The sequence below is a fragment of the Thamnophis elegans genome, chromosome 8, assembly GCF_009769535.1.
Source record: "Thamnophis elegans isolate rThaEle1 chromosome 8, rThaEle1.pri, whole genome shotgun sequence".
NCBI lineage: Eukaryota > Metazoa > Chordata > Lepidosauria > Squamata > Colubridae > Thamnophis > Thamnophis elegans.
This window is the reverse complement of record NC_045548.1, coordinates 63,625,403-63,651,494: the sequence shown is the minus strand read 5'-3', so window position 1 is coordinate 63,651,494 and position 26,092 is coordinate 63,625,403. Positions and strand designations below refer to the sequence as shown.

General features: G+C 41.4%; 1 protein-coding gene across 1 annotated transcript in view; it reads left to right on the top strand.

Moving 5' to 3' along the window:
* The window catches only part of EXT1 (exostosin glycosyltransferase 1), a 337,038-nt gene extending 311,845 nt beyond the window's left edge, over nucleotides 1–25,193 (top strand). The window contains exons 5-11 of the mRNA XM_032223383.1: nucleotides 753–885; nucleotides 2,092–2,210; nucleotides 3,775–3,870; nucleotides 7,838–7,927; nucleotides 14,539–14,699; nucleotides 18,311–18,482; nucleotides 24,655–25,193. Of these exons, the coding sequence (XP_032079274.1) occupies nucleotides 753–885; nucleotides 2,092–2,210; nucleotides 3,775–3,870; nucleotides 7,838–7,927; nucleotides 14,539–14,699; nucleotides 18,311–18,482; nucleotides 24,655–24,840 (957 nt within the window). The 3' untranslated portion in view covers nucleotides 24,841–25,193. The remainder of the gene's footprint in view (nucleotides 1–752; nucleotides 886–2,091; nucleotides 2,211–3,774; nucleotides 3,871–7,837; nucleotides 7,928–14,538; nucleotides 14,700–18,310; nucleotides 18,483–24,654) is intronic.
* The last annotated feature ends 899 nt before the right edge of the window (nucleotides 25,194–26,092 follow it).

Genomic DNA, 26,092 nt, shown 5'->3' with positions numbered 1-26,092 from the left:
AAGCAAGTGTGCATATTCCATTGTGCAGCTTGTCTTTTCAGTGATTTTTGCAACATGATTCCTTTTCTAGTTAGGGGGGAAATCCTGGATTTATAGAGCACATTGAAGCACCAATGTCTCTGTAATAAATATCAGGAAACAGGATTTTCCACTTTAACAAGGATATCTTGAGAGATGTTTTAAAACAAAATAAACTTAAAGGAAGCTGAAATGTTCAGGGTCCTAGATTTTGAATCCCAGAATGAAAACCTTACATTTTCTTCCACAATACCATGAAATTACAACAGTACATTAGTTGTCACTGATTTTTCTTGGGCCAATGATGGAATACTATCATTGCAAAGTTTTCTGTGCAATTTGTATTTCTGAAATTACTATAATGGCAGATTCTTTTTTAGCCTGGGAAGGAGAACAGAAATATGTAGGTTAAAAACATTGCCTTTCAGAAACAGTTCTCATTCGGTTTAAAGCTATGACTGTCTTTATGTTATATATTGATGGCAAAATTGCAGAAATAATCCATCAGTCTGTGCAATGGCTTGTGCATTTTGGAAACTAGAACTATTCTGTGTTAGTCAGATCCTAATTTTTACACAGTGTTTGATTCAATAAATGAGATAAATGAAGTTGTGTGTGGCAAGAAGATTCCACACCAATTCTAAATAATCTGCCTCTCGGTGGCTTTGATTAAAGGGTTCTGCTTTTTTTCATAAAAAGTTTGCTAAATGTCGTTTTAACTTCTTGTTTTGCAGATTATTCAAGACAGAATATTTAAGCACATATCCCGTAACAGTTTAATATGGAACAAACATCCCGGGGGGTTGTTCGTACTGCCACAGTATTCATCATATCTGGGAGATTTCCCTTACTATTATGCTAACCTAGGTAAGTAGTTCTCTCTTGAGGAACACACTGCTTCGGAAGAGAAATCTTGTTTCTGGGTGACGTGCAACTAACAGTAGGAGGCAAATCAGGGGTGGGTTTCTCGCCCTGTTCCAACCGGTTCGGTTGGAACGGGGCCGGCGGCGTCCTTGTGCACGCGCGCGGCGCATGCATGCGTACTAGTGTCTGTGCGATGCTCCAGCTGCTCCTGGAGGATCGCGCAGGCGCTGTATGCATCCTGCGCATGCGTGGAAGCGCAGAACTCGTCAAAACCGGGTAAGAAGCGCGGGCAGGCGGGTGGGCCAGTCGCCGTTCCCAGAAGTTACTTACTTCCGGGTTCGCCGACCAACCGGTTCGCAGGGACCGCCGCGAACTGGTTGAAACCCACCCCTGAGGCAAATGGAATCTAAGCTGTATAGAAAGGTGGCCCTCTAAACCAATATATGAGAACCTACCATATTTTTCAGAGTATAAGATGCACCAAGATTTTGAACAAGCAAATTTAAATAAAAGGTTTTTGCACTCTGTAGACCTTGCGAAAACAGGCCCATTTTTTTGTCAAAAAAAGGGCATGCATAGCCTTTAGGAGGCTTATAGAGTGCTCCTGGGGAGGGGGGACAAGCAAAAAAACAGCCTGTTTTTCACTCATTTTTGCCCTCCCCAGCAGCACTCTGGAAGCCTCCTAAAAGCTATGCACGGACATTTTGGTGAAGGGGGTGGGATTTGGGGAGGCAAAAAATGCTATATTCAGTGTATAAGATGCACCCAGATTTTCACCTTCTTTTTTGAAGGAAAAAGGTGTGTCTTATACTCCGAAAAATACAGTAATATCTGCTTTATCTTCTCCAGCTACCTTGCTTTTATTTTTATATTTAAGTTTTAAAACAGTTGTGATATTGTTGGTTCTATGGCACACAGAGTCACATTCAATGAGATGGGTGGCCATATAAATTTATTTAATAAAAATATTTTCTTTTAAAAGAAAATGGGACGATAGATTTACCTTCATTTACCTCAGAATGTGATAAAAGGGGTGGTTAGTTTTGAATTCAGATTTGAGAATTGAGAATTTCAGAGAAGTCCATTCTTGTGGAAATCATCATTTGTCTGTGATTAGTGAACTTGTGTACTGAGGGTTAAAGTCAACCAAAATATTTTAGAATTTTTAAAATGATTGGGCTGGTTCATTTTCTCTCATTTTCTTCTCAGGAGTCAAGGCCCCATCCAAATTCACCGCCGTCATCCATGCAGTTACTCCTCTGGTGTCCCAATCTCAACCCGTGCTAAAACTCCTGGTTGCAGTCGCCAAATCCCAGCACTGTGCTCAGGTGAGGAACACGATCAACTTTTTTATTTTTTTGATTTTATTTATATGCCACCCTTTTCCCCAAAGGGGACTCAGGGCGGCTCACAACTCAACCAGGGAAGGGGGATACAAACAAGAATTTAAAACGACATAAAAAACAATGCATGATTAAAACACAACAGTCATACCAATTCGAGACGGGGGCAACAGTTCTTTAGCCCCAGGCCTGTCGGAACAGCCAGGTTTTAAGGGCTTTGCGGAAGGCCTGGAGGGTGGTGAGGGTTCGAATCTCCACGGGGAGTTCGTTCCAGAGGGTCGGAGCAGCCACAGAGAAGGCTCTCCTCCGAGTAGTCGCCAGTCGACACTGGCCGGCGGATGGAATTCGGAGGAGGCCTAATCTGTGGGATCTAATCGGTCTAGTGGAGGTAATTGGCAGCAGGCGGTCTCTCAAGTACCCAGGTCCTGAACTTCCCCGTCATTGGCTGAAAATCCGAATTTCACTAGTTGCTATAAGTTTGTCTGGCTTCTCCCAATTTATCTTCATCCACACTGGCACAGCTTCTAATATGTTAGTCCATAAAGATGACGGAACTTGCAAAGAAGGCTAACTTCTTTGATTAGAGGGGAAAAAAACCCAGAGTGGCTTTATTAACAGGCTATATGATACAGGAGAAATGAAGTTGGGCAATCTGTTTAAATCATGCCAATTAACAAGATTTGCATAATTGCTCTGAGACTAATTCTGCCTCTTAACATTTCTACACAGCATACAGTTTTTACTGGTCTTTGAAAGGTCTGAAAATCTGTGAGAAACACTGAATTTCGCAACATAATCCAACACCTTTTTCCATTCCTCCTCCTCCATGTTGAGTTTTTAGTCAGGAGGACTAGTAACTTGCAGAGATTGCCAGGAAGCCAAGTTCAATTCCTATAAGACTTTCTGCACTTGTTTCTGGAGAATTGGGGCAAATAGGCCACCCTTGATCTTTCCAGAAGCTGAATTTTGCATACAGTATCACAACACAAGCGCCCATGAAAACATCAACCACCACTGATGGCGTGGTAGAGCACCATGCATTGATGTCAAGCTGTGAACACTTGGTCTCTTGTCTTTTGTCTAAGACTTGTTCAGATGCCACATAAATTGTCTTTTTAATGCAGCCAGTCCAACTGTTGTTAGTCAGCAAAAGTCAACAACAACAACAACAACAACAAAAGTTAATTACCCCTCTTCTGTATCTAGGAATTGTTCTGACCTAGGCTTTCTTAACACTCATGAACCAGAGTCTTGGTCCTGGCAAAACCTCTTTTATTTACACAACTGTGAATTCCTTTCATTCACAGTCAGCAAGGCTTGGCAAACAGTCTTTCAGAGGAATATTCATCAACACAAACCTTATCTTGCTTGGCAAAATGCCAGATAACTAGGACCACAACAGGAGTTAAATCTCATTGGGGGACTCTTTCTCTTTTCATTTGTTTCTGGTTGTGAAGTGCAGAGCAGTCAGCTGAGGTAACCCATGAGCCTCCGTGGACTGTGATCTCTGCAAGCATTTTCCTAACGGGAAACCCTTATTGCTTTTCAGATCATTGTATTATGGAATTGTGATAAGCCCCTCCCTGCCAAGCATCGCTGGCCTGCCACTGCTGTGCCTGTCATTGTTATCGAAGGAGAAAGCAAGGTACGTTGTCATGGTTGTGGTTGCTGTTTGCTTTTTTTATTACAGCTACGTGCCATAATTCCTCCAGGCACTTAAAGTGGCCTCTCTGTCTCTCCTTACCTTCTTAATGCTTCCTTCCTGCAGACTGAGGCAGGATAGATTGCATAGATAATTCTGGGCTCCCGTTATTTCTTTTATGGGGACTGCATCCCAAGTCACCTGTCTCTTGCATATATTTCCAAGGTCAGTGGGCATGTACCAATACAAAAGGTGTTTACAAATACAGCTAGTTCTCAACTTACAACCAGAATTTCTGTTGGTAAGCAAGTCGGTTGTTAAAATGAGTTGTGCCTGATTTTACAACCTTTTGTGTGATGGTTTTTGAAGTGAACCACTGCAGTTGTTCAGTGAATCTCACAGTTGTTAACTGAACCTGGCTTGCCCATAACATTTGCTTCTCAGAAGCCTGCTGGTAAGGTGGCAATCACATGACCCTCAAACACTATAACTGTCGTAAATTGTCGTACACACCTGAATTTATGGCGGGCCACCATCACTCACTTTTTTTCAGTGCCATTGTTGAATGAATGGCTGTAAGTGGAGGACTACCTGTATACTAGAGGATCAATTTATGGTAATTGATGTGGCATAGTAGATTTGACGTGAGGAGAGAAAAATAGATGAAAAATCTCCTGTTGGCTATAATACAGAGGTGTCAACCTCAATTTAATTCAGCGCCGCATCAGGGTTGTGTTTGACCTTTGAGGGGGGGGCAGGGTGTGTGTGGCCAGGATGGGCGTGGCCAGCTCGACATCATTTGTCAAGGTTCTGTTTTCGGCCACAACGGCCTCCTGCAGCCCTCTACCAGCGAAAACGGAGCTCAGGCCCAGCCCCCATTTTCGGCTGTGATGGCTTCCTGCAGCCCTTTGCCAGCAAAAACAGAGCTCCCCGAGCTTCATTTTCACTGGCAGAGGACTATAGGAGGCTGTTGCGGCCAAAAAGGATGTCTGGGCCTGAGCTCCGTTTTGGCTAGCAGAGGCACCACGAGCCAGTCCTTCGTTGTTTCCAGGGCAGCCCCACGGGCCAGATATATGCACCGCATTGGCAGTTTGACACCCCTGCTGTAACAAAGTTATTGCTATACAACCGGCTTGTATTTTATACCTGACTTTGCATTCAAGCAAGTTTATAATATAGTGATATGATACAGTTAGAAATACGCTGGGATATCACGTTGAATCTCCAAAATATATTAAACTGGAGCTTTTAGCAGTCAAATCCAGCAAGGACAGCAATGACATATGCTGGAAATTCTTGCCCAGCTGTATCTCAACCCTCAAGAAGAGTTTTGACATAGAGTGAGGTATGAACACCTGTCCTTCTTGCTGAAAATAGTAGCAGAGTACCCAGGTCTATTATAACTGCGAAGCACTTGTACAACATACTTCAAGGGAGTTGCTGATTCTACAGTTTCATGCAATTTCATCGTTCTTTATTGAAGTAGGTGTCCCAATTGGGGAGGGGGGGTAATCTAAATTATTGAAGCTCCCAGGTATTTCTCATCCATCTAAAAAGAATGGAGGTAATATCTATGCTTTTCTCCAATACACTAAATGGCCACTAAGGTGGCAGCTAAATCTGTGGACTCAGATCTCAGGGTAGTATGAGATTCACTGCAGGGCTTGAGAGAGAGAAGGCTCCTGTTTGAGGCTGCCCCCTTTGGTGGACTTGATTGCTTCGTTCCATCTCCTTCCATTTTTGTTGTATCGTTTCATGTATTGGAGGGCCAAAGGAAAGAATAGATCTTATGAATTTCAAAAAGGCAGGTAAGCAATAGTCTTGGATCTTTTTTGGGACTACAAAGAAATCTGGAAGTGTCATCAAGGATCACATTTCTCCTTCTGCACAGCAAATGCCCAAATGGAAAAAAAATACATAGGTTTAGAATGCCAGATTGGCTTTTTTTACAGTGGTAAGCTAACTTGCTCAGCACAACCATTTTGTCAAGCCTGGCTCGTTTCAGACATGCAGGATTATAGCCATCTTTTGCGTCGCTGCTGAAAATTATCCAGGATTTTAATCAACCCCAGTGTGGCAAAAATTGTTATAAAAGATGAATTAAATGTTTTCATTCTTAGGACTATCCTTCAGCTTTTTGTACTTGTTCACCTCTTGGGTACATGTCTGAATGGCTGAACCTCATTATTAGTACTCCATGGTAGATTCCTTGTCTTTCAATACTTCATTTTTTTAAAAAAAAACATGTACAAACTAACAACAAAAATACATCTACCTAATATAAAGGTTCGAATCTTTAGCGCCAAGTAACGGAGTGAGCTTCGGTTACTTGTCCCAGCTTCTGCCAACCTAGCAGTTCTAAAGCATGTAAAAATGCAAGTAGGAAAATAGGAACCACCTTTGGTGGGAAGATAACAGCGTTCCGTGAGCCTTTGGCAGTTAGTCATGCCGGTCACATGACCACGGAGATGTCTTCAGACAGCGCTGGCTCCTTGGCTTTGAAACGGAGATTAGCACCGCCCCCTAGAGTCCAGAACTACTAGCACATATGTGCGAGGGGAACCTTTACATTTAATAAATGTTTCCAACTGACAAAAGAGAAATATTTTTTTTAAAAAAATGCAGATACTGTTGCAATTTTTCTCTTAACCTGTTTTCCTGAAAATAAGACCTCCCTGGATAATAAGCCCCATCAGGATTTTGAGCACATGTGCTAACATAAGCCCTCCCCCCCAAAATAAGCCCTCCCTGAAAATATTGCAACACAGCAGCAGCCATGAGGTGACCACGCTCACCGCTTCCTGCACCTCAAAAATAATAAGACCTTCTCAAAAATAAGGCCAAGCACTTATTTCGGGGGTCAAAAGAAAATAAGACCTTGTCTTATTTTCAGGGAAACACAGTAGTAGTACAAAGATCTGATGAGAAAAGTTAGTTGGCAAATCAGCGAACTGGATTTGGGATTGACTAAAGGCAGTAAATCTGAACAAAGCAAATATCCAAAATTGTCTCATCATAGTCTAATCAGCTTTCACACTTCATCAAATGTCATGCTGTAGTTCTCAGAAAAAATATTCTCCAAATAAGTTTAGAAATGCATATTTTGGGATTCTGAGTTTTCATATCAGTGTGGAAATGATATGAGCTACCTTTAGAAATGGCATGCAGCAGAAATAGATTGAATTGTCTACCTGTAATAAATTAATGTATAGTCACTCGGAAAACCTGCCAATATTCTTATATCACCTACTGCTCACAAATCGATATCTTAGTGGCTTCAAAAGATTAATACAAAACCCTACATAGACATTGTATTGTCTTAGGAACATTGTAACTTAAAATTTACACTCTTTTGTTGATTGTTTCTTGTTTTCAATGATAGTATGTGACTAGCTATAGATTTTGAAAGCCAACCAATGAAGTATATTGGTTAGAGCATTAGGCATTGCTTGGGAGGTGTAAGTTAAAATCTTTACTCAGCTATAAATTTTAGCCCGAGGCATTGCATTAGTCGCTATCATTCAACCTAGCCTACCTCATCAGGTTTTGATGAAGATAAAGTAAGAAAGAATTCTAAATGCTACTTTAAGCTTTTGAGAAGCATATATACTCTAAATATAGCTATGACTTATTGCCTTTTAATTATATAAAAATGGTTGGTTGGTTGGTTGGTTTCCAAAAAATCAAACCAGAGCATTATGCATGACAACATTTGGGGTAAGGGAATAATGTGAACACATAAATCTAGAAGGCCACTCTTGCTGAAATTAATCAGGAGTAACATAATCACATTGTTAGGTCGGATGCAATAAACTGAAAAGTTCTTGCACATGAAGCTCTTTTCTTTCACAGCCATTTCCTCCCCTTTAATGCTGTGGTAGAATGTTAACTCTTTGGGCTCAAGTATGGAGGCCATTTCTGCAGATGGGTCTCAAGAGCATCTCACTGACCCACCTTGTTCATCTTACAGGTGATGAGCAGTCGCTTCCTGCCCTATGAGAATATTGTCACAGATGCTGTTCTAAGCCTCGACGAAGATACGGTGCTTTCAACCACTGAGGTGAGATATTTTTTCTGTGGAGTGTACTGGCTCTCCAAAGTTTGACTGACTGACTGACTGACTGACTGACTGACTGACTGACTGACTGACTGACTGACTGACTGACTGACTTCCTTTCCTTCCTTTTCTTTCTTTTCTTTCTTTCTTTCCTTCTTTTCTTTCTTTCTTTCTTTCTTTCATCAAAACTTTGGCCAAGTTGACTAGGTAAAGTGAGTGGTGTCTTCTTAGTTGAGGTTTATGAACATCTGCTTAACATTCCCAGAGAACCTCTGCATGGTTGCAACAAAGAACTTCTGCAGCTCTTTTAGGAGCAAGGTGGCCATGTTACTTCATGGAGCAGCTCTAAGAAAGTGCTTCCAAAGATTTGAACAGCCCCGTATCTGTTTTAACTAAGAGGAAGCAACATTTATTAACTTTGGAAGGATGAGTCAACCTTGAGCCGGTGAGACACGAACTGCCGAATTGCTGGCAACCAGCAGTCAGCAGAATTAGTCGGCAATACTGCATTCTAACCACTGTGCCACCATGGCCCTGTTGGCAACCTAATTTCATGTCCATCTGGAATTCTCGTAGTTTCTTCTCAGCAATGCTTCTTGGTCTATTGCCATGATGGCGAACTTAGGGCACACCTGCCAGAGGTGGAACGCAGCGCCCTCTCTGATGGCATGCGAGCCGTCACCCCAGTTCAACTCTGCCACACATGCATGCATGCGTCCCACCAGCCAACTGGTCTTCAGGTCTCTGCCATGTGTGTGTGTGGGGGGGGGTTGTGTGCTCATGCATGGGGCTGCACACATATTGCATTTTGAAGGTTCAGATGTGCGCATGGGCATTCACATGCACTTTGGGCTCTCGGTCCGGAAAAGGGTAGCCATCACTGGTCTATTAGGAAAGAAACAAGGTCTTTTGGGGCCTATATATAGAGTAGTTCCAGTATCTACTCCTGGAAACACCAAACCTGAAGTAGTCTGAAGCAGCCTGAAGATGACGAATGAGACTTCGTCGAAACATCGCCAAGACATCTCCAATTCTACACGGGAGAAAACCCGAACAACTAGAGACCTACATACTAACACCCGCGAAAACCTCAGAAAACAAAACTATTCCTGGAAACACCAAACCTGAAGTAGTCTGAAGCAGCCTGAAGATGACGAATGAGACTTCGTCGAAACGTCGCCAAGATATCTCCAATTCTACGCGGGAGAAAACCAGAACAACTAGAGACCTACATACTAACACCCGCGAAAACCTCAGAAAACAAACACACACACACACACACACACACACACACACACATATATATATATATATATTTTCTGACCCCCCTCTTCATACACCAAAGCACGCCGAGACAAAGATACTTCAAGGATTTATTAACACACAGACTAGACCTTGGCAGCAATCCAGCACAGAATAGACCTTGGCAGCAATCCAGCCTGCCAAGATAGCCACGATAGCTTCTCCAGCTCTAGTAAATATGTTGATTCCTGCGACAAGCTTGTGGAAAGCCATTCCTTTTATAGTCTTGAGAGGAGCCTAATTATCACCAGCTGAGTTCAATTATCTTCTGTAACTGCGTAACTGTTCTTTACGCCTATTAGCCCTCCGTTGCCGGGCATCTAGGACCAACTCCCTTGTCTCCTCCCCACTGCTCCAATGCATGACGTCAGGATCACACTCCCTTGTCTCCTCACCCCCGCTCCAAGGCTTGACTTCGGGAGCACGCTCCCTTGGCTCTTACCACTGCTCCAGGCCTCAGGCGCTTCCTGGTGGCCAACCAGCCTCTCTGCGCCCTGCTCAGAGTCGGAACCCTGTCCAGGGTCCTCCACATCTTCCAGAGCTGACTCATAGGGCCCCTCACTGTCGGAGTCTGGTGGCAGCTCCAACAGCTACTGCGGGGCCACAACAGATATATACCCAAGTATTCACAAGTGTACTACTGTAGGTGTAGATGTTTATGTACAGTTGTGAATACTTGGGTATCTACATCTAACTTTTATATTAATTCCTATTATATTCTAAGCTTCACCCAAGCTCTTTTTTTTTTCCAACACAAGAATTTTCTGCCTGACACTTCAGAATTGCTGCACCAAAAGATGAAGAAAAAAGGCTGCTGGGATGAAGAGATGAGGGGCAGGGAGCTGGAGATCAGGGGATCCAATGTAGAAAACCAATTTTTACAAGTGGGATGAGTATTGATTTCTCTCACCTCTTCCCGTAAAGAGATGGTGGGAACGGGCAACCATTTATATAACATGGCAATATATTGGAAATACATTATTAATGGCATCTCTGGAAAAGCTTTGAGTGTTTATTGTCTCCTTCAATTTCAGTGTGATTTTCCCTCTCTGTGTGTCTCTCTTACTTCTCCCTCCCTTAAAAAAAAATAGCAAGTTGTCCTTTAGTATTTATTACTTTAGAAATATCTCATGGAGTCCAATCTTCCCTTGTCATCAGAAACTGATACCATCAAGAGCCAAGGTGGCGCAGTGGTTAAATGCAGCACTGCAGGCTACTGCTAGATCAGCAGGTCAGCGGTTCAAATCTCACCGGCTCAGGGTTGACTCAGCCTTCCATCCTTCCGAGATGGGTAAAATGAGGACCCAGATTGTTGGGGGCAATATGCTGACTCTCTGTAAACCGCTTAGAGAGGCCTGAAAGGCCTATGAAGCGGTATATAAGTCTACTGCTATTGCTATTGCTATTTGAAGACCCAAAAGAGCCAGTATGGTGTAGAGGTTAAGCTTCAGGCTAAAAAACAGCAGATTGTGAATTCTAGTCCCACTTTAGGGATGAAACAGAACAGAAAAACAGAAATTAAAACAGAATTAAAAATAAAATACAGAGGTTACTGTAATTCAGTGCTTGGTTCAGAAGTCTCTGTACATGTCCCAAAATATCTCCTTACCACCTGGATCATAACAGAGCTTTGTCCAACCAGTATCTTATTTCCCACATGGATCAACCAACTATTGTGAATCTGGAAATTCTATGTAGGTTCTAATTTGACATCCTTGTTTTCTAGTAATGGGCTAACCCTTAAATTATGCCAAGCCTTAGCCAGGTTAAATTCTAATTTATTTTGTATCACAGGCAGTGTATCTAAATCACTTTATACAACCATCCCCCCTCCTTTTTTTTTTTTTTTTTTTTTTTTGCTTTTGGTTAGTTTTATTATTGTACAAAAGTAAGAGATCAAAAATAGAGACATAAAATGTAAGATTATAGTATAATAAAACTACATTGTAAAAAGAATGTGTTTTTTTCCCAACCATTCTGCTAGTTAGATATACTTTAAAGTTTTACAGTTATTGTTTATATCTATTGAAGCCATTTTTCAGCTGTTTTTTTAAATATACATTTTTCTCATTTTCTCAAAATCATATTCTGAACGTGTCAACTTGCCTTGCTGTGTAATATGTTGTATGAAAGAACCCATGCTTGCTTGGATTTAGTTAGACTTCTATTATGTATATTTGTCCATTGATGTGTATTGTGTCATTTTGGTCTGTCAATCTTGTATCAATGGCAAGATTTCTCTCTTTTTTTTAATACTGTGCTTCCCAAAAAATAAGACAGGGTCTTATATTCTTTTGGCCCCCAAAATAAGTGCTTGGCCTTATTTTCGGGGAGGTCTTATTATTTTGGAGGCGCAGGAGGTGGCATGGTCACCTCATGGCTGCTGCTGTGTTGCAATATTTTCAGGGAGGGCTTATTTTGGGGGGAGGGCTTACTTTAGCGCATGCGCTCAAAAGCCCGATTGGGCTTATTATCCGGGGAGGTCTTATTTTCAGGGAAACAGGATAACACCATCTAAGCTAGTAACCAATACTACATTCTGCAAATTTCACACAAGATCATCAGTAAGGAAACCTGATTTAAATTATCCTCTCCAATCTTATGTCCTATGGAAGTTTGTTTAGTTGAAGCTCCCAGAATTCCTGGTGAACTTGAACAATAAATTATGAGGGTTATCACCTTAAGATGTCTTCTACTACTTACCTATCCATCTAAATAGTAATTTTCCAGCTTTCAAATATGAGTGATAAAACAGAAAAGCCTCAAATGCTTCTTCATTTTTTACCTTTAATTAAGGTTTTAGCTTTTCACTCCTAATGAAATGAAATATTAAGCTGTCCTGCACAGTTGGGGGAAAATGTCTCTGTGACTCATAATTAAAAACCCATGTGGATTTAAGGAGGAGTGTTGGTTGTCTTAAGAGAGTAGCAGGTTGGCTAACTTTCTCACCCACCCCCATCTTCCAACCCAATTATTCCATATTTGGTTCTATACATCGGCCTCAATGAAAAATGGTTAAAGCAAAATTAGGAAACTTGTATGTGGCAATAAACAGTCGCTTAACATCTATAGCCAGGGTCTCCAAACTTGGCAACTTTTAAAGACTTGTGGACTTCAGGGCATCTTCCATGGCTCCTATAGTTAGCCGTAGCTTCGTGGTAGAACATAGGGATTGAATGCAGAAGATTCCACATTCAAACTTTCAACATGTCCAGTTGAAACACTCAGGAGCAAGTGATGGATAGACCTTTGCTGGGGGTTCTAGAAGATTAGTAAAGACCAATTTCCTTTCTTATCACCTCTATGGAAGAAACACCTCGTACAATAAATTAGGCTGGAGCAGAATTTGATGTTGACAAGGGTTTGCAGCCGGATTCCCATTTCCCCATTACATTTCAGTTGCCTAATGATATTGCCATATGCCAGCCTGAAAAATTTCTAGCATACTTTCTACAATTGTGTCTAGTTGGGTCGTGGTGATGCCAAAGTATTCATAATTGGTTCCTTGGCATTCCTTGTTTGTTTGTTTGTTTAACCTTTGATTCATTGTTGACTCCTGGTGATTGCCTGGAGCCATTTTCCTGGCAAGGTGGGTGGGGTGGAGTGGGGTTTCAGAATTGGGTTTGCCATTGTCTGCTTCCTAGGGCGGAGAGAAGGTGACTGGCCCGAAGCTATTCAACTGACTTGGTGCCTAAGGCAGGCTACAATTCAGTTTCTCATTTTCTTAACTGCCTTAACCACTATACCAAACTGGCTCTTGTTTGTTTATTAACCAGAATTTTAATGATGAATTGCTGGTTTATGATCACTTTATTGAGAATCTGTATGCCCCCTCCCCACACTAGAACCCGAACAATGGAGAAAATACTATTTATAAATGTACAAATTAAAGTCACAAGAACAATTTTTCATTTGTTATGATGATGTCTTCACAAACCTCTGTAGGATCCTTTATCTATATCTAACACTACTTTTCCTTCCTTAATTTAGCTTTAATCTTTTCAAGAAAACAGATATCCGGCTTTTATATAAAGGATGTTAAGGTGTCTGCTGATGTTCTGATGTATTAATAATTTGTGATCAGAGCTGTGGCAGGAATAATTGTTTTGTCTGAACTGTAAGCATTTCATGTTCTTTGAACAACTTGAAGGAAGAGAATGAGTCGTAACTTAACTGGAAGCACCCTTCAAAGATCTGAATCTTTATGGAAGAGATGCTTTGAACCTCTAGTTTCACAATAGGGCTGGACTGCACCATGGTATTTATAGTATGGATTGAACTCAAATGTTTGATTCAGTTCAAAAATTCGGTTTGAAGACCTCATTTGCGCTGCTTGAATCTTCAGCTCAAATATTCCCATAGCCGTAGTAGGATATAAAATATTCATTATCTGTCTTACACTAGCTGAAGCCAAGGAGAAAAGATTACAAATAAGGGTTGTCAGAGTTCCAAATAGTATCCAAAATTAAATCAGAATCTGAGGCAAAGGATTCCTCAAAGTTCCAATTTATTAAAAGACCCATGTTGGCACATCTGGGAAAACCTGAATCTGAAAATTTCCAGGTTTTCCCACCCAGTTGAAAGTTCAAAGATCCTGCCCCCACACCCACAAGTCCACCACATGGTCCAATCTTCCACTGCCATGCTGGCAACTTCCACCCATCCAGTTCCGGCCAGGTGCAGAGACAAAGATGACCTTGACTTTCTAAGAAGAATGTTATTATGGCTACCTATCACCCAACTCCGTAAAATCCCCCTTCCCATTTTCCCACAATAGAAAATAGACAGGCCTGAAGTCCAAAAGAAAAGATGGCTTGCAAGCATGACAGGCATGAGGAATTAATAATTTTGGAACATCTGTCTTTGGAAAACATCACTTTTATCTTGATTTCCTCCATCCAGTAGTAAAAAGAGACACTTCCTTTCTTCCCTGCAAAATGGACAGAGAATCGCCTTACTGGCTCACTTAATAAACAAGCAATTCCAATAGACACCCAGTTCTCCACTAGTTGCGAATGTCTACGGTGCCTTTGTCATGCCGGCAAAATGTTAATAATGATTCTCTGGAGCTCTAGGCTCCTGTTAACGGGAAAAACATTAAAATGTGCATAATTACAGGGCAAAATGTCAAGTAGTCAGTTTAATTTACTGATGAATACAGAGAATTAATGTTTTGCAACAGTTCCAAGATTGCAAATTATGAATTAGTGAAAAGGCAATATTTTGTTTTGCTGACATTTTTGAGACTGTTTGATTACCACTTGCCACATCCATTTGGTTTGTGTTTTGTTTTGTTTTTTCCTTGCCTGCAGGTGGATTTTGCCTTCACTGTCTGGCAAAGTTTCCCTGAGAGGATTGTGGGTTATCCTGCCCGCAGCCATTTTTGGGATAACACAAAGGAGAGGTGGGGCTACACATCGAAATGGACTAATGACTATTCCATGGTATTGAGTGGAGCTGCTATTTACCACAAGTAAGACTATTACGGGTATTTAAATACTGTTTTAAGAAGTGAGAGGAATAGAGTAGAGTGAATAGAACAGAACCTTGGTGGTCTTCTAGTCCAGTGTTTCTCAACCTTGGCAACTTGAAGATGTCTGGACTTCAACTCCCAGAATTCCCCAGCCAGCGAAGGTTGAGAAACACTGTTCTAGTCCATCCCCTTGCTCAAGCAGGAGATTCTATACCATTTCAGACAAGTGATTGATTCTAGTCCCTTCTTAGAAACCTCCAGTGATGGAGCCCCCACGATTTCTGAAGTCAAGCTTGTTTTACTGGTTAATTGTCCTCACTGTCAGGAAATGTCTCCTTAATTCCAGATTGCTTCTCTCTTTCCAACCATTGTTCCTTGACAACCCTGTTCTTCTCTCTTGTATCATTTTATTCCTCCTGATGTAGATCTCCAAAGGAGAGTATTTATTTACTGGAAAATTCTCTTTTGTCCATCTATTCCGTGTTGAGTTAAATCATAGACATACAATGATCCTGGGTTATATATCTTATTACTTTTTTTTTTACTTTTTTTTTCTCTGCCTCTCTTAATTTTTGGTTTTGTGAAGCAGATTTTGTTAAAACATCAAGGGCAATCCCTAAAGGATTAAAGTCTGAGTCTCTCTTCTGCAGATAATGACTTTGATTCTTGGTTTGAAGATCTGATAGTCATTAGTGTGTTTTTCTCAATTTCTTTCAAGTCACTTGTACTCTAAAAAAAAGCAATTTGATTTGAATGCTCTCTCTTAAGGGCAATAGCAGACTTCAAAAACCGCTCCTAAAGTCTTCAAAAGGATTTTGCCCACATTTTCTTTGGCCTCAAGGGAGAATGAACATGTCCTAAGCAAGTTGAGGTTTAAGTTGATTGACCATCTTGATTCAGCCAAATTGGACATTGGCGTAACGTTCATAATTCATCTCAGTTTGTGAATCTTCATGTTTGCTTGTTGGGCTCATAAGGAAGAGGAAAGCAAAGAAAGGCTTCTGTCTTTTTCTGCAGGCAAGTTGTTGACATTGTGGGGTTTTTCCCCCTCCTTTGAAAAATGAAAACGTATCCCTGCAAAGGAATGATCATCTGATTTCCTTGCGGAGATGGTCAATCAGTCCGGTTCTGACTGATCAAAAAGTTTAACGGACCTCTCTCCCTTCCACAATCCACCAGCATTGCAACCCTTCTTCAGATTTCTTAGAATGAGTGATAGATTTCCAGAAACGGCTAAATAACATTAACAAAAGAGATAAAGTAAATTTGTGTAAATTTACTTAATTTACATAAATAAATAGCCTTTGCCCCACTATGTCAGCATCTCCTGTTTCTCAGGTTTTTCAAGAAAGTTTGAATTCTGGACTTCCCTTGTCATCAGAAACTGATACCATCAATAGTTCATTTTAGACACTTTTTTAAGCAGGTGAATTCCGACTTTCCATATTTTGGGGAGTATAAGACACACCTTTTCCCCCCAAAAAAGAGGGTGAAAATCTGGGTGCGTCTTATACACTGAATACAGCATTTTTGGCCTACCAAAACCCCGCCCCCTTTGCAAAAATGGGCGTGCAGAGGCTTTGGGAGGCTTGCAAAGGGGCTGGAGAGGGCAAAAATGAGCAAAAAAATGGGTCATTTTTTGCTCATTTGGGGGGAGGGACAGCAAAAATGAGGTGTGTAGAGAGTTTGAGCGGCCTGCAGAGTGCAAAAACTTTTTTTTCTAATTTACCTCTTCAAAATCATGGTGCGTCTTATAGTCCGAAAAATATGGAAGTACCAAAGCTCCTGTCATCTCCCAACCAGGCTGGTATGGTCTGGAGTAAATAGATCATTGCTCATTGGTGCAACCTCTGTCCTCTTTCTCCATTTGGACTCCTTCCTCTCTGTTTGAGGTTTATAGATTGCCCGTTTCTGCTTTAGGGACTTCTTTGAACGATTCCCTGGATTGTGGAATGGCTCTCCAACCTCTTGAGCTGATGGACAGGTGTGGCATTATAAGAACTTCTCATAGACACTCCAACAAATAGCTGCTTGGCCATTTCAAAATGGGCATGGGAGACTGAATAATGTGTAAAGTATGGATTTACCTGCTTTATGGTACCCATCCTGAGTTGCTGCATCCACAAGATGCCCCTTTCTAACCCGCATGCCCTTATCTTCGGTGGAGGCAGGTGAAAACATGCAAATCCAAGACCCTCATCTCCAGACATTCCCCATGTTTATTTTATAAAAGACATCTGAGACCCGTTTAAGACCCAGTGGCACTCTTGGAAATACTGATTATGCTGGAGGATAATTGCTTTACTTTGCATCATGCCCCCTTTTCGTTAACTTTAATTAAAATATGTAAGAAATGTTAAAAAGCCAAACGGAACAGGGAGTGTAGGAAGTCTCACGGAAGATGCCTTCACTGCTAGGATTATATAAGTACAGATTCCTCTGCTTCTAGTTTGAAGGGGGGATCACAATTTAGGATTATAGGGCTGGAAGGGACCTTCGAGGTCTTCTAGTCCAACCCCCTGCCCAAGGCAGGAATCCTTATAGTAATCCAGACAAATGATTGCCCAATCTTTTCTTGAAAACCTCCAGCAATGGAGCACTCGGGGAAGCAAGCTGTTCCACAGATTAATCATTCTCACTGTTAAGAAATTCTTCCTTATTTCCAGGTTGCGTCTCCCTCTGATAAGCTTCCACCCATTGCTTCTTGTTCTGCCCTCAGGTGCTATGAAGAATAAATTGATGCCCTCTTCCCTGTGACAGCTCTTCAAGTATTGGAAGATTTTTGTCTTGTCTCCTCTAAACCTTCTCTTCATTAGACTAAACATAGTTCTCTTCACTATTCATTATATGATTTAACCTCCAGAATCCTTATCATATGTGGGAGGTGGTGGCTCAGTGGCTAAGACGCTGAGCTTGTCGATCAGAAAGTTCGGCAGTTTGGTGGTTTGAATCCCTAGTGCCGCTTAACAGAGTGAGCTTCTGTTACTTGTCCCAGCTTCTGCCAACCTATCAGTTCGAAAGCATGCAAGTAGAAAAATAAGGACCACTTTGGTGGGAAGGTAACAGCAAAGTGCCTTTGGTGTTTGATCATGCCGACCACATGACCACAGAGACATTTTCATACAGTGCTGGCTCTTCGGCTTTGAAACGGAGATGAGCACCGCACCCTAGAGTCAGGAACAACTAGCACATTTGCATGAGAAGAACCTTTACCTAAACCTTATCATCCTTTTTGCTCTTTCTAGGGCGTTAGCATCTTTTCTTGTTCTTTATTGTGATGACCAGAAGTGGATGCAGTATTAGTATACTTGTTTTAAAAGTCTGCAGTGCATAAGATGTAGACAGTTTGTCAACTCCACTATTGTCTGAATTTCTGGGAATGGCCAACATGTTTGCTGAATAGACCTACAATCAGTACTAATGTGACAGCTCCCTACATTTCTAAATCTGTTGCAACCTTATAGTTCCTGGATGCATTTGGAAAAGCCATTGGATCCAATTTGGTGGCTATCGGAAAGTTCCCCTGAAGTTCTGGTGCCTTATTCCAAGTAAATGTGTATAGGATGACATTGCCAGATTCTCATTGAAGGCCCTCAATTTTTGTCTTCTAGATATTATCACTACCTGTACACTCATTACCTGCCTGCTAGTCTGAAGAACGTGGTGGACCAACTAGCCAATTGTGAAGACATTTTAATGAACTTTTTGGTGTCCGCTGTGACAAAATTGCCTCCCATCAAAGTAACACAGAAGAAACAGTACAAGGAAACCATGATGGGACAGGTATGTGCAGAAAGTCTGCTTCAACCTTCTTGGAAGGGGTTTGTAACTATTGTTTTATGGGGGGAGGGTCATCATAACTTCAATGTGACTGGTTGTAAGTTGAGGATTATCACAACTGCACACACCTTTCTGAAAGTTGGATCATCTGTAAATAGGACCACAAAAAAATTATGTCCACAAGAAACCTTAGGGTACCTGCCAGAATCCCAACTAATGTATTCTTGTCAAAAAGCCCTACTGATAGATTAATGATACCTATTCTTAATCTATACCAATGAGAGTTCACTTATAAATCTATATACTGTATATAAAAGCCAAATACCATTCACTCCTCACAAAATCTCGTAAAGCCTACAAACTTTGAAATTTGGCACATATGTTGGCTTCTAGGTGCTTGCTAAGAAAAGATTTTTCAAAATGACCATCAGATCATTAGTATTTCTTACACAATAATTAACACATTCTGATCCTAAGGAGTTCTACTCCCCTTCCCCACCTGAAAAGAACTCTGTTTCAACTACCAGTTGCCTCACATTCCGTTACCTCAGTTCAAACTGGCAGATGTTTCACTCCTTCACTTGGGAGCAGTTTGGGGCTCCTTACAGTATTAAACATCGGTACTTCACCAAAATATCTATGCCTTCCAACTGCTTCCGGACTCAAGGGAATCCTTGTGTGTTTCAGTCACCGACCACCACTGAGCTAACGGATTGAACCAGAGTGAACCGGATTTCTCCTGCACTGTCCAATCACATAGTTTCGTCATGAAGCACGGTTATGCAGCTAGTCTAAAATAAAACACTATGTCCCAAAGGTGCTTTTTCAAGAGGCAACTGGACTTTCTGATTTTTCTTTGAAGACATTTTGCTTCTCATCCAAGAAGCTTCTTCAGCTCTTGACTAGATGGAGGGGAAGGGAAGGATATCTTTCCTTCATAATTCATAATCCTTCCACACCCTTCCATCCAGTCAGAGCTGAAGAAGCTTCCTGAATGAGAAGCGAATCATCTTCAAAGAAAAACCAGAAAGCCCAGCTGCCTCTTGAAAAAGCACCTTTGGGACAACCATGACCTGGATGACTGAGAATCTCCACAGACATACAGCGCTGTGTCTTTTTAAAAATGCTATAAAAATCCTACAAGTGAATGGCTATAATAAAGATAAAACTTGGTGTTATTCCAAAATAGTCTGCCATCATGATTTGAAAGGAGAAATGTTCACAAACGGAGCCGCAACAGATGTGAATTTTCTATTTTCGAAATAATTATTTAAAGTCAGTTCTTGTAAAAACATGCAGGGGGGGGGAGAGCTTCAGAATTTTTCTCTGCCCCATTAGGAGGCTTATGTTAATTTGGGGGGTGACATGCATGGTCTGTTGTTGATGACTATTTTTTCTTTTTGCTTAAATTTAAGAGTCTGTGGAGATTCTCAGACAACCAAGTCATGGTTTTCCCAAAGGTGCTTTTTCAAGAGGCAACTGGAACTTCCGTTTTTTCTTTGAAGACATTTCCAGATTACAAGATTTCAGAGCTGAGGAAGCTTCTTGAATGAGAAGTAAAATGTCTTCAAAGGAAAACCAGAAAGTCCACTTGCCTCTTGAAAAGAGCACCTTGGGGACTTAAATTTAAGAACTTTCCCTACAGATGCCATACCTATGAAAAGCTAGCCAATTGCAATAATTAGGATTTTTACTTGAGAACGGGGCAAGTTCCGCTAGAATTATTATTTTTTATTACTTTTCTGGTTTGTTTTTTTTGAGATGGTGGAAATTTGGCAAAATTGTTCTTTAATGGCCATTTCTGTAAATATTTATTACTGTAATCCTTAAATTGCCTCAATTTGCAATTTTAAGCCACCAATGGAATTATACTAAGGATGAGGCCTCGTAGGTTTCACTCTTGATCATTCATCTAATCCAGTTTCAAGCACGCAAACTGAGGCATTTGCCTCTTTTTAAAATTTAAATTGTAATTAATCTGAAACATGAAAATAGAGATGCAGTTTGAAGTCAGCTTGTTAATGCTAATCCTGGTAAGTAGAATGATAAGATCTCCTTGTCACATGGCAGGACAAAACTGTAGTTCACAAACCACAAGTATTCAGTTCAAACATTGTTGACCCAGATCTCCAAGAACAGAGCAGTGTAGTTCAGGGATATCCAGTAGCAATTATTGTCTGTGTTTAACCCAGATTCACTATACAGATAGTTCTCGCTTAACAAACATGAGGGAGCCCAGATTTGCATTGTAAGTGCAATGCAAATCTGACTGTACAGTGTGACTGTCCTCAATGTTTGTTTTTACAGTGGCTGTAAAGCACTGTCACTTTGGCCATTAAGCAAATCACATGGTTATTAAGCAAAAACATTCTCCCAAAAATCAGCAAAAATAAATAAATAACAAAATCACAATCACGCAAACATGGGAGACTGCAACTGGTTGTAAATGCAAGTCGATTGCCAAGTACCTAAAATACAATCACATGACCATGGAGGGGTTTGCAGCAGTTATCACTTCAAGTTCAGGTCATAACTTGGAATGGTCATTAAATGACCAGTTGTTAAGTGAGAACTGCCTGTAATTCATCCTGATCATGCTGCATTGTGATTTAGAATAATTTTTTATTAAAAATGTATAAAACTCTGGATGATTCCCAAGCAAAAACATTAAAAACTAGGGGGGAAAATACAAAAATAAAAGAATACAGTAGTTGTCGTCTTACGACCACAATTGAGCCCAAAATTTCCATTATGAGCCGCGGTGGTTAAAGTGCAGTACTACAGGCTATTTCTGCTGACTGCCTGCAATTTGGCAGTTCGAATCTCACCAGGCTCAAGGTTTATAGCCTTCCATCCTTCTGAGGTGGGTAAAATGAGAAGCCAGATTGTTGGGGCCAATAGGTTGGCTCTGTAAACCGCTTAGAGAGAGCTGTGGAGCACTGTGAAGCGGTATTTGCTAAATGAGACAAGATGATAAATGAATTTTGCCTCATTTTACGACCTTTCCTGTCACCGTTGTTAAGTGAACCCCTCCAGTCATTAAGCTAGGTTATTAAGTGAATCTGGCTTCCCCATTGACTTTGCTTGTCAGAACGTCATAAAAGGTGAACACATGACACTACGTGCCATAATTCTGATGATGTGACCATGGGGATGCTTCAACGGTTGTAGGAATGGTCATACATCACTGTTTTCAGTGCCATTGTAACTCCAAATGGCATTAAACGAATGGTTGTAAGTCAAGGACCACCTGACTTCCAAGGGTAAGAAGCGGACAGGAATGAAGAAGGAGCAAGCCTATGCAAAAGTCCTGGATGAAGAACTTCAAAACCCAAGGAGGAGGGAGAGGCATCTGTATCTGGGGAAGGGGAGACAGGGACCTCTTTCCAGAGGGCAGGCACTGCTGCAGAGAAGGCCAGCTGAAATCACAATCGTTGGCATTGTTTAATTGAAGGAATCTGTAGCATACCAACTCCGCTGGATGAAACCGGCCTGACAGATATTACGGAATCATATGCAAATGCTCTTACTAATTCCACACTTCAGATATAAATGGAAAGCACATATGTTGTTCTGAGAGTGAAAATGAAATAAAACTATTAATGGAAGAAGGCTCAAATGAAGTAACCACGCTCGTGTTGCTGGCACAGGAAGCGTACCAACTAATAGGATTATCTTCTAAACAAGTGGCCGTTTGTCATTTAAGTCTGTTCTCTGTGTTATCGGGGAACCCCTAAAAACTCCTCTCAGTGTATCATTCTGCTTCTTCTATCTGACGAAGCACTAATAAAGTAATGCAGCGTTTCTCAACCTCAGCAACTTCAAGATGTGTAGAACTTCAATTCACAGAATTCCCCACTTGCTGAAGTTGAGGAAAGCCGAATTAAGATGCTAAATCATCTCTACGTTCCCCTTTTCCCTAACCCCACTGACTATATATATATATATATATATATACACATACATACATACATACATACATACATACATACATACATATATATATATATATATATATATATATATATATATATATATATATGCTGATAAATAAATAGAGGGAGACTAGTATAGATCTATTTCGCTCTCATCAGCTAGCCATACCCTTACTGGGTTTTGAACCTGGGCTATATTACATACTAGGCAGACTTCTTAGCCATTAGGCCACAGGCTCTTATCCGTTATCAGCGATTGCTATACATACACACACACACACACACACATACACATATACATACATACATACATACATACAGGTGTGTGTGTTTGTGTGTGTGTGTGTGTACTAGTATAACTCTGGACCGCTCAAGCAATTTCAACCAAACTTGGTACACTGATAACTTGGGAAAGAAATTCTGTGGGGGTAAGACCCCCCTAACACCCCTTGGGGTGTGTGTTCTGCTAAGATACAGCCTGTTGTGCCTTACAATGACTTCTACCGTACTGCTGTAAAATGGCTTCTACTGTACACCGCACTGGAGTTGCCATGGTAACGGCTTCACAGTGCTCCACAAGGGGGCTCCCTCTGGTAAGGGGGAAAATCCAACATTAGAAATTACGTTTGGTCCAGACATTTTCCCCCTATAAATAAATACCAGGCAAAATGGGCCATTTTTGCTTGTTTTTGCCCCCCCCCAACCCCCAGGAGCACTCTATAAGCCTCCCAAAGCCTATGCATGCCCATTTTTTGCAAAAAAAAGTGGCATCTAGAGGGTTTGGGAGGCCTGCAGAGTGCTAAAACTTTTTTAAAAAATTTACTTCAAACTCTTGGTGCATCTTATACGCCGAAAAATACAGTAAGTGTGATTTGTAAATACAACCACTGTGGGTTGGATAGCCGTTCATTCTCTCTGTTTTGGTATACTCTGGCTTCTGGTTAAACCAAACTGTGGTTTATCGTAATGTGCTACCCCAGCCTGTGAGGGAAACAATAACAGAAGGATCATCCATTATCTGGAATTCAATAGAATTTGGCTTGTTCTCCAATCCCTGAATTTCAGAGTTACCTTTCTGACATTTTATGCTCCTGAAACAGAGTTCAAGCTAGCAAGAGAACAGCATTGTTCAGTTTGTGTTCCAAGTGTCTAATCCCTCAGAAATGAGGATTTCCAACTTTTAATTTCAGAAGCTCTCTGCTCACCCAAGGCAAGCCAGCAACAATTTCCCGCTGAGCCATTATTCCAAAGATTCAAATCAAGTGGTTTTTCACTGTCCTGAAGCTAAGCACAGGCATTGTGTCTGTCAGCAAAACAGGACCAGTTTTATTACTGCCAATATAATGCATCAAACTAATATTAAATGCAGACCCAATGCTCAGTGGTAAATGGATACAATCTGGAATTTCTTTTGATTATAGAAGTTTACATTTTTAGGAGGACAAAGGTCTTGGTGGAGATGGCTCTGCCCCACACAAATGAGGAAGGAAGACACGTTGTCTTTCTTCTTAGAAGGACCAAGGTTTCTTAGGATAATTTGGATGCTTGGCAACTGGCTCACATTTATGGCGGTTGCAGTTTTCACCAGATTAAAAAGTTTTCCCTTTCCCCAAGTTGTCAGTCATATTGTCCACTACAGGTGCTGGTTGATTGCTTAGTTACTCCACTCCTCCTCTCCCTAGCCACCTGTCCTTGCTAGGGCTAGCTGTTTTCAGAATCAGAAATCAATGTGGCACTTGAACAGCTGCAGCCTATTCCAAGTATGCGCATGCACAGAGTTGCTAGACGAAGGGAACAGCTAAAGAACAGGGATTGACTTGGGAGTAAGGCCACAGGTGGACGATGCAAGGCCCCTTCCCAGAGGAAATAAAAGAGAAGCGAAAGGGGAGTGGAGTTTGCAGGAGACAACTAGTTTGCTTAATTGGTTCGTGACTCTCCGAGACTCCTTTCCCAGTTTTGCAGATATCAGCCTGTCAGCTCTCCAAGCCAGATAAGGTCTGTGACTGTAAATCCTCCCTTGAAAGACTTTGCTGGATGTGAATGAGCAGAATTCACAGTCAATTAATAAAAGTGGGTTTTGTCAGGACTAGGAGTTTGCTTCATGCTCTTGGGAAGCCTCGGTCAGAACAGGGATGCTTTGGTTCTTCATAGTTCTAGAAATTTTTCCAGGTGAAAAAAAAAAAAGATTCTAAAAAACTTTTTGGAGAATAAATTGGCTTGTGCTTTGTGTTTTGTTGCAGACTTCCAGAGCTTCTCGGTGGGCTGATCCAGATCATTTTGCTCAGAGGCAAAGCTGCATGAACACTTTTGCCAGCTGGTTTGGCTATATGCCGCTGATCCATTCTCAGATGAGGCTCGATCCTGTGCTCTTTAAAGATCAGGTCTCCATCCTGAGGAAGAAATATCGAGACATTGAACGACTTTGAGGAACCCAGCTGAGGGGGGTGGATGGGAGCGAGAACTGGTTGGTTCCCCTCAGCCCAGCGCAGAGCCACACAGATCCTCGAGTTCAGACGGCGCCAAGAGCAACTCAACCCCCCCAAAATTGCGACATGCCAATGTAGTAGCCAAGTAGCTCTGGACCCAAAGGGAAACTGGGATTGCGCTGGACTGCTTTTGAAACACCCCTCAACAGGCTGCAGGTCCCTCAAGACTAGGTTGTGTACAGTTTCATTATGGAACATTAAATAATTATTTTTTGAAATGATTGCTATGCAGGTTTAAACTTTTTTAATGATAAAAAAAATCCCTATTAAAACAGAGTTCTTTCTTTAATCAACATTGTGTCAGTTGTTGTGACTCTTTCAAAGGGTTTTTCTAAATAATATTCCCATAAAAACGGGGTCTGAGGCAAGCCTAGAGGCAATATGTTGTTCTTTTAAGAGAAGGTACGTAAAGGTTCCCCTTGCACGTATGTGCTAGTTGTTCCCAACTCTAGGGGAATAACTCTGTTTCAAAGCCGAAGAGCCAGCGCTGTCCAAAGAAGTCATGTGGCTGGTATGACTAAACCAGTGGTGGGTTTCAAAAATTGTTGGAACCTACTCTGTGGGTGTGGCCTCCTTTGTGGGAGTGGCTTGCCGCCCATGTGACCGGATGGGAGTGGCTTGCCACCCATGTGACCGGATATGAAGATGTCGATGACACTTGTCAGAACCACCTTAAATTACCTCACACACAGCACTGGCATGCATAAGAATATGATGTAAACTTGTTTTTTTAAAGGCATCTTTGGTTTGCGTTAAAACAACTTCAACACACGCAATGTTCTGATTGCAGCACAAACGCAGTAGTCATCCTTACCTTTCACAGAGGCACTGAGTTTTATAAATATAAGCTTGATAGTGTAGAATAATCATATCCAAGGACCAGTGGTGGGTTTCAAAAAATTTTGGAACCTCTTCTGTAGGTGTGGCCTGCTTTCCGGGCCCACTGGTGGAACCTCTTCTAACCAGTTCAGTAGATTTGATGAACCGGTTCTCCCGAATAGGTGCGAACTGGTAGGAACCCACCTCTGGATTAAACGCTGAAAGGTCACGGATCGCTGTTACCTTCCCACCAAAGGTGGTTCCTATTTTTCTACTTGCATTTTTACATTCTTTTGAACTGCTAGGGTGGCAGAAACTGAGACAAGTAATGGGAGCTCACTCCGTTACAGGGCACTAGGGATTCAAACCGCTG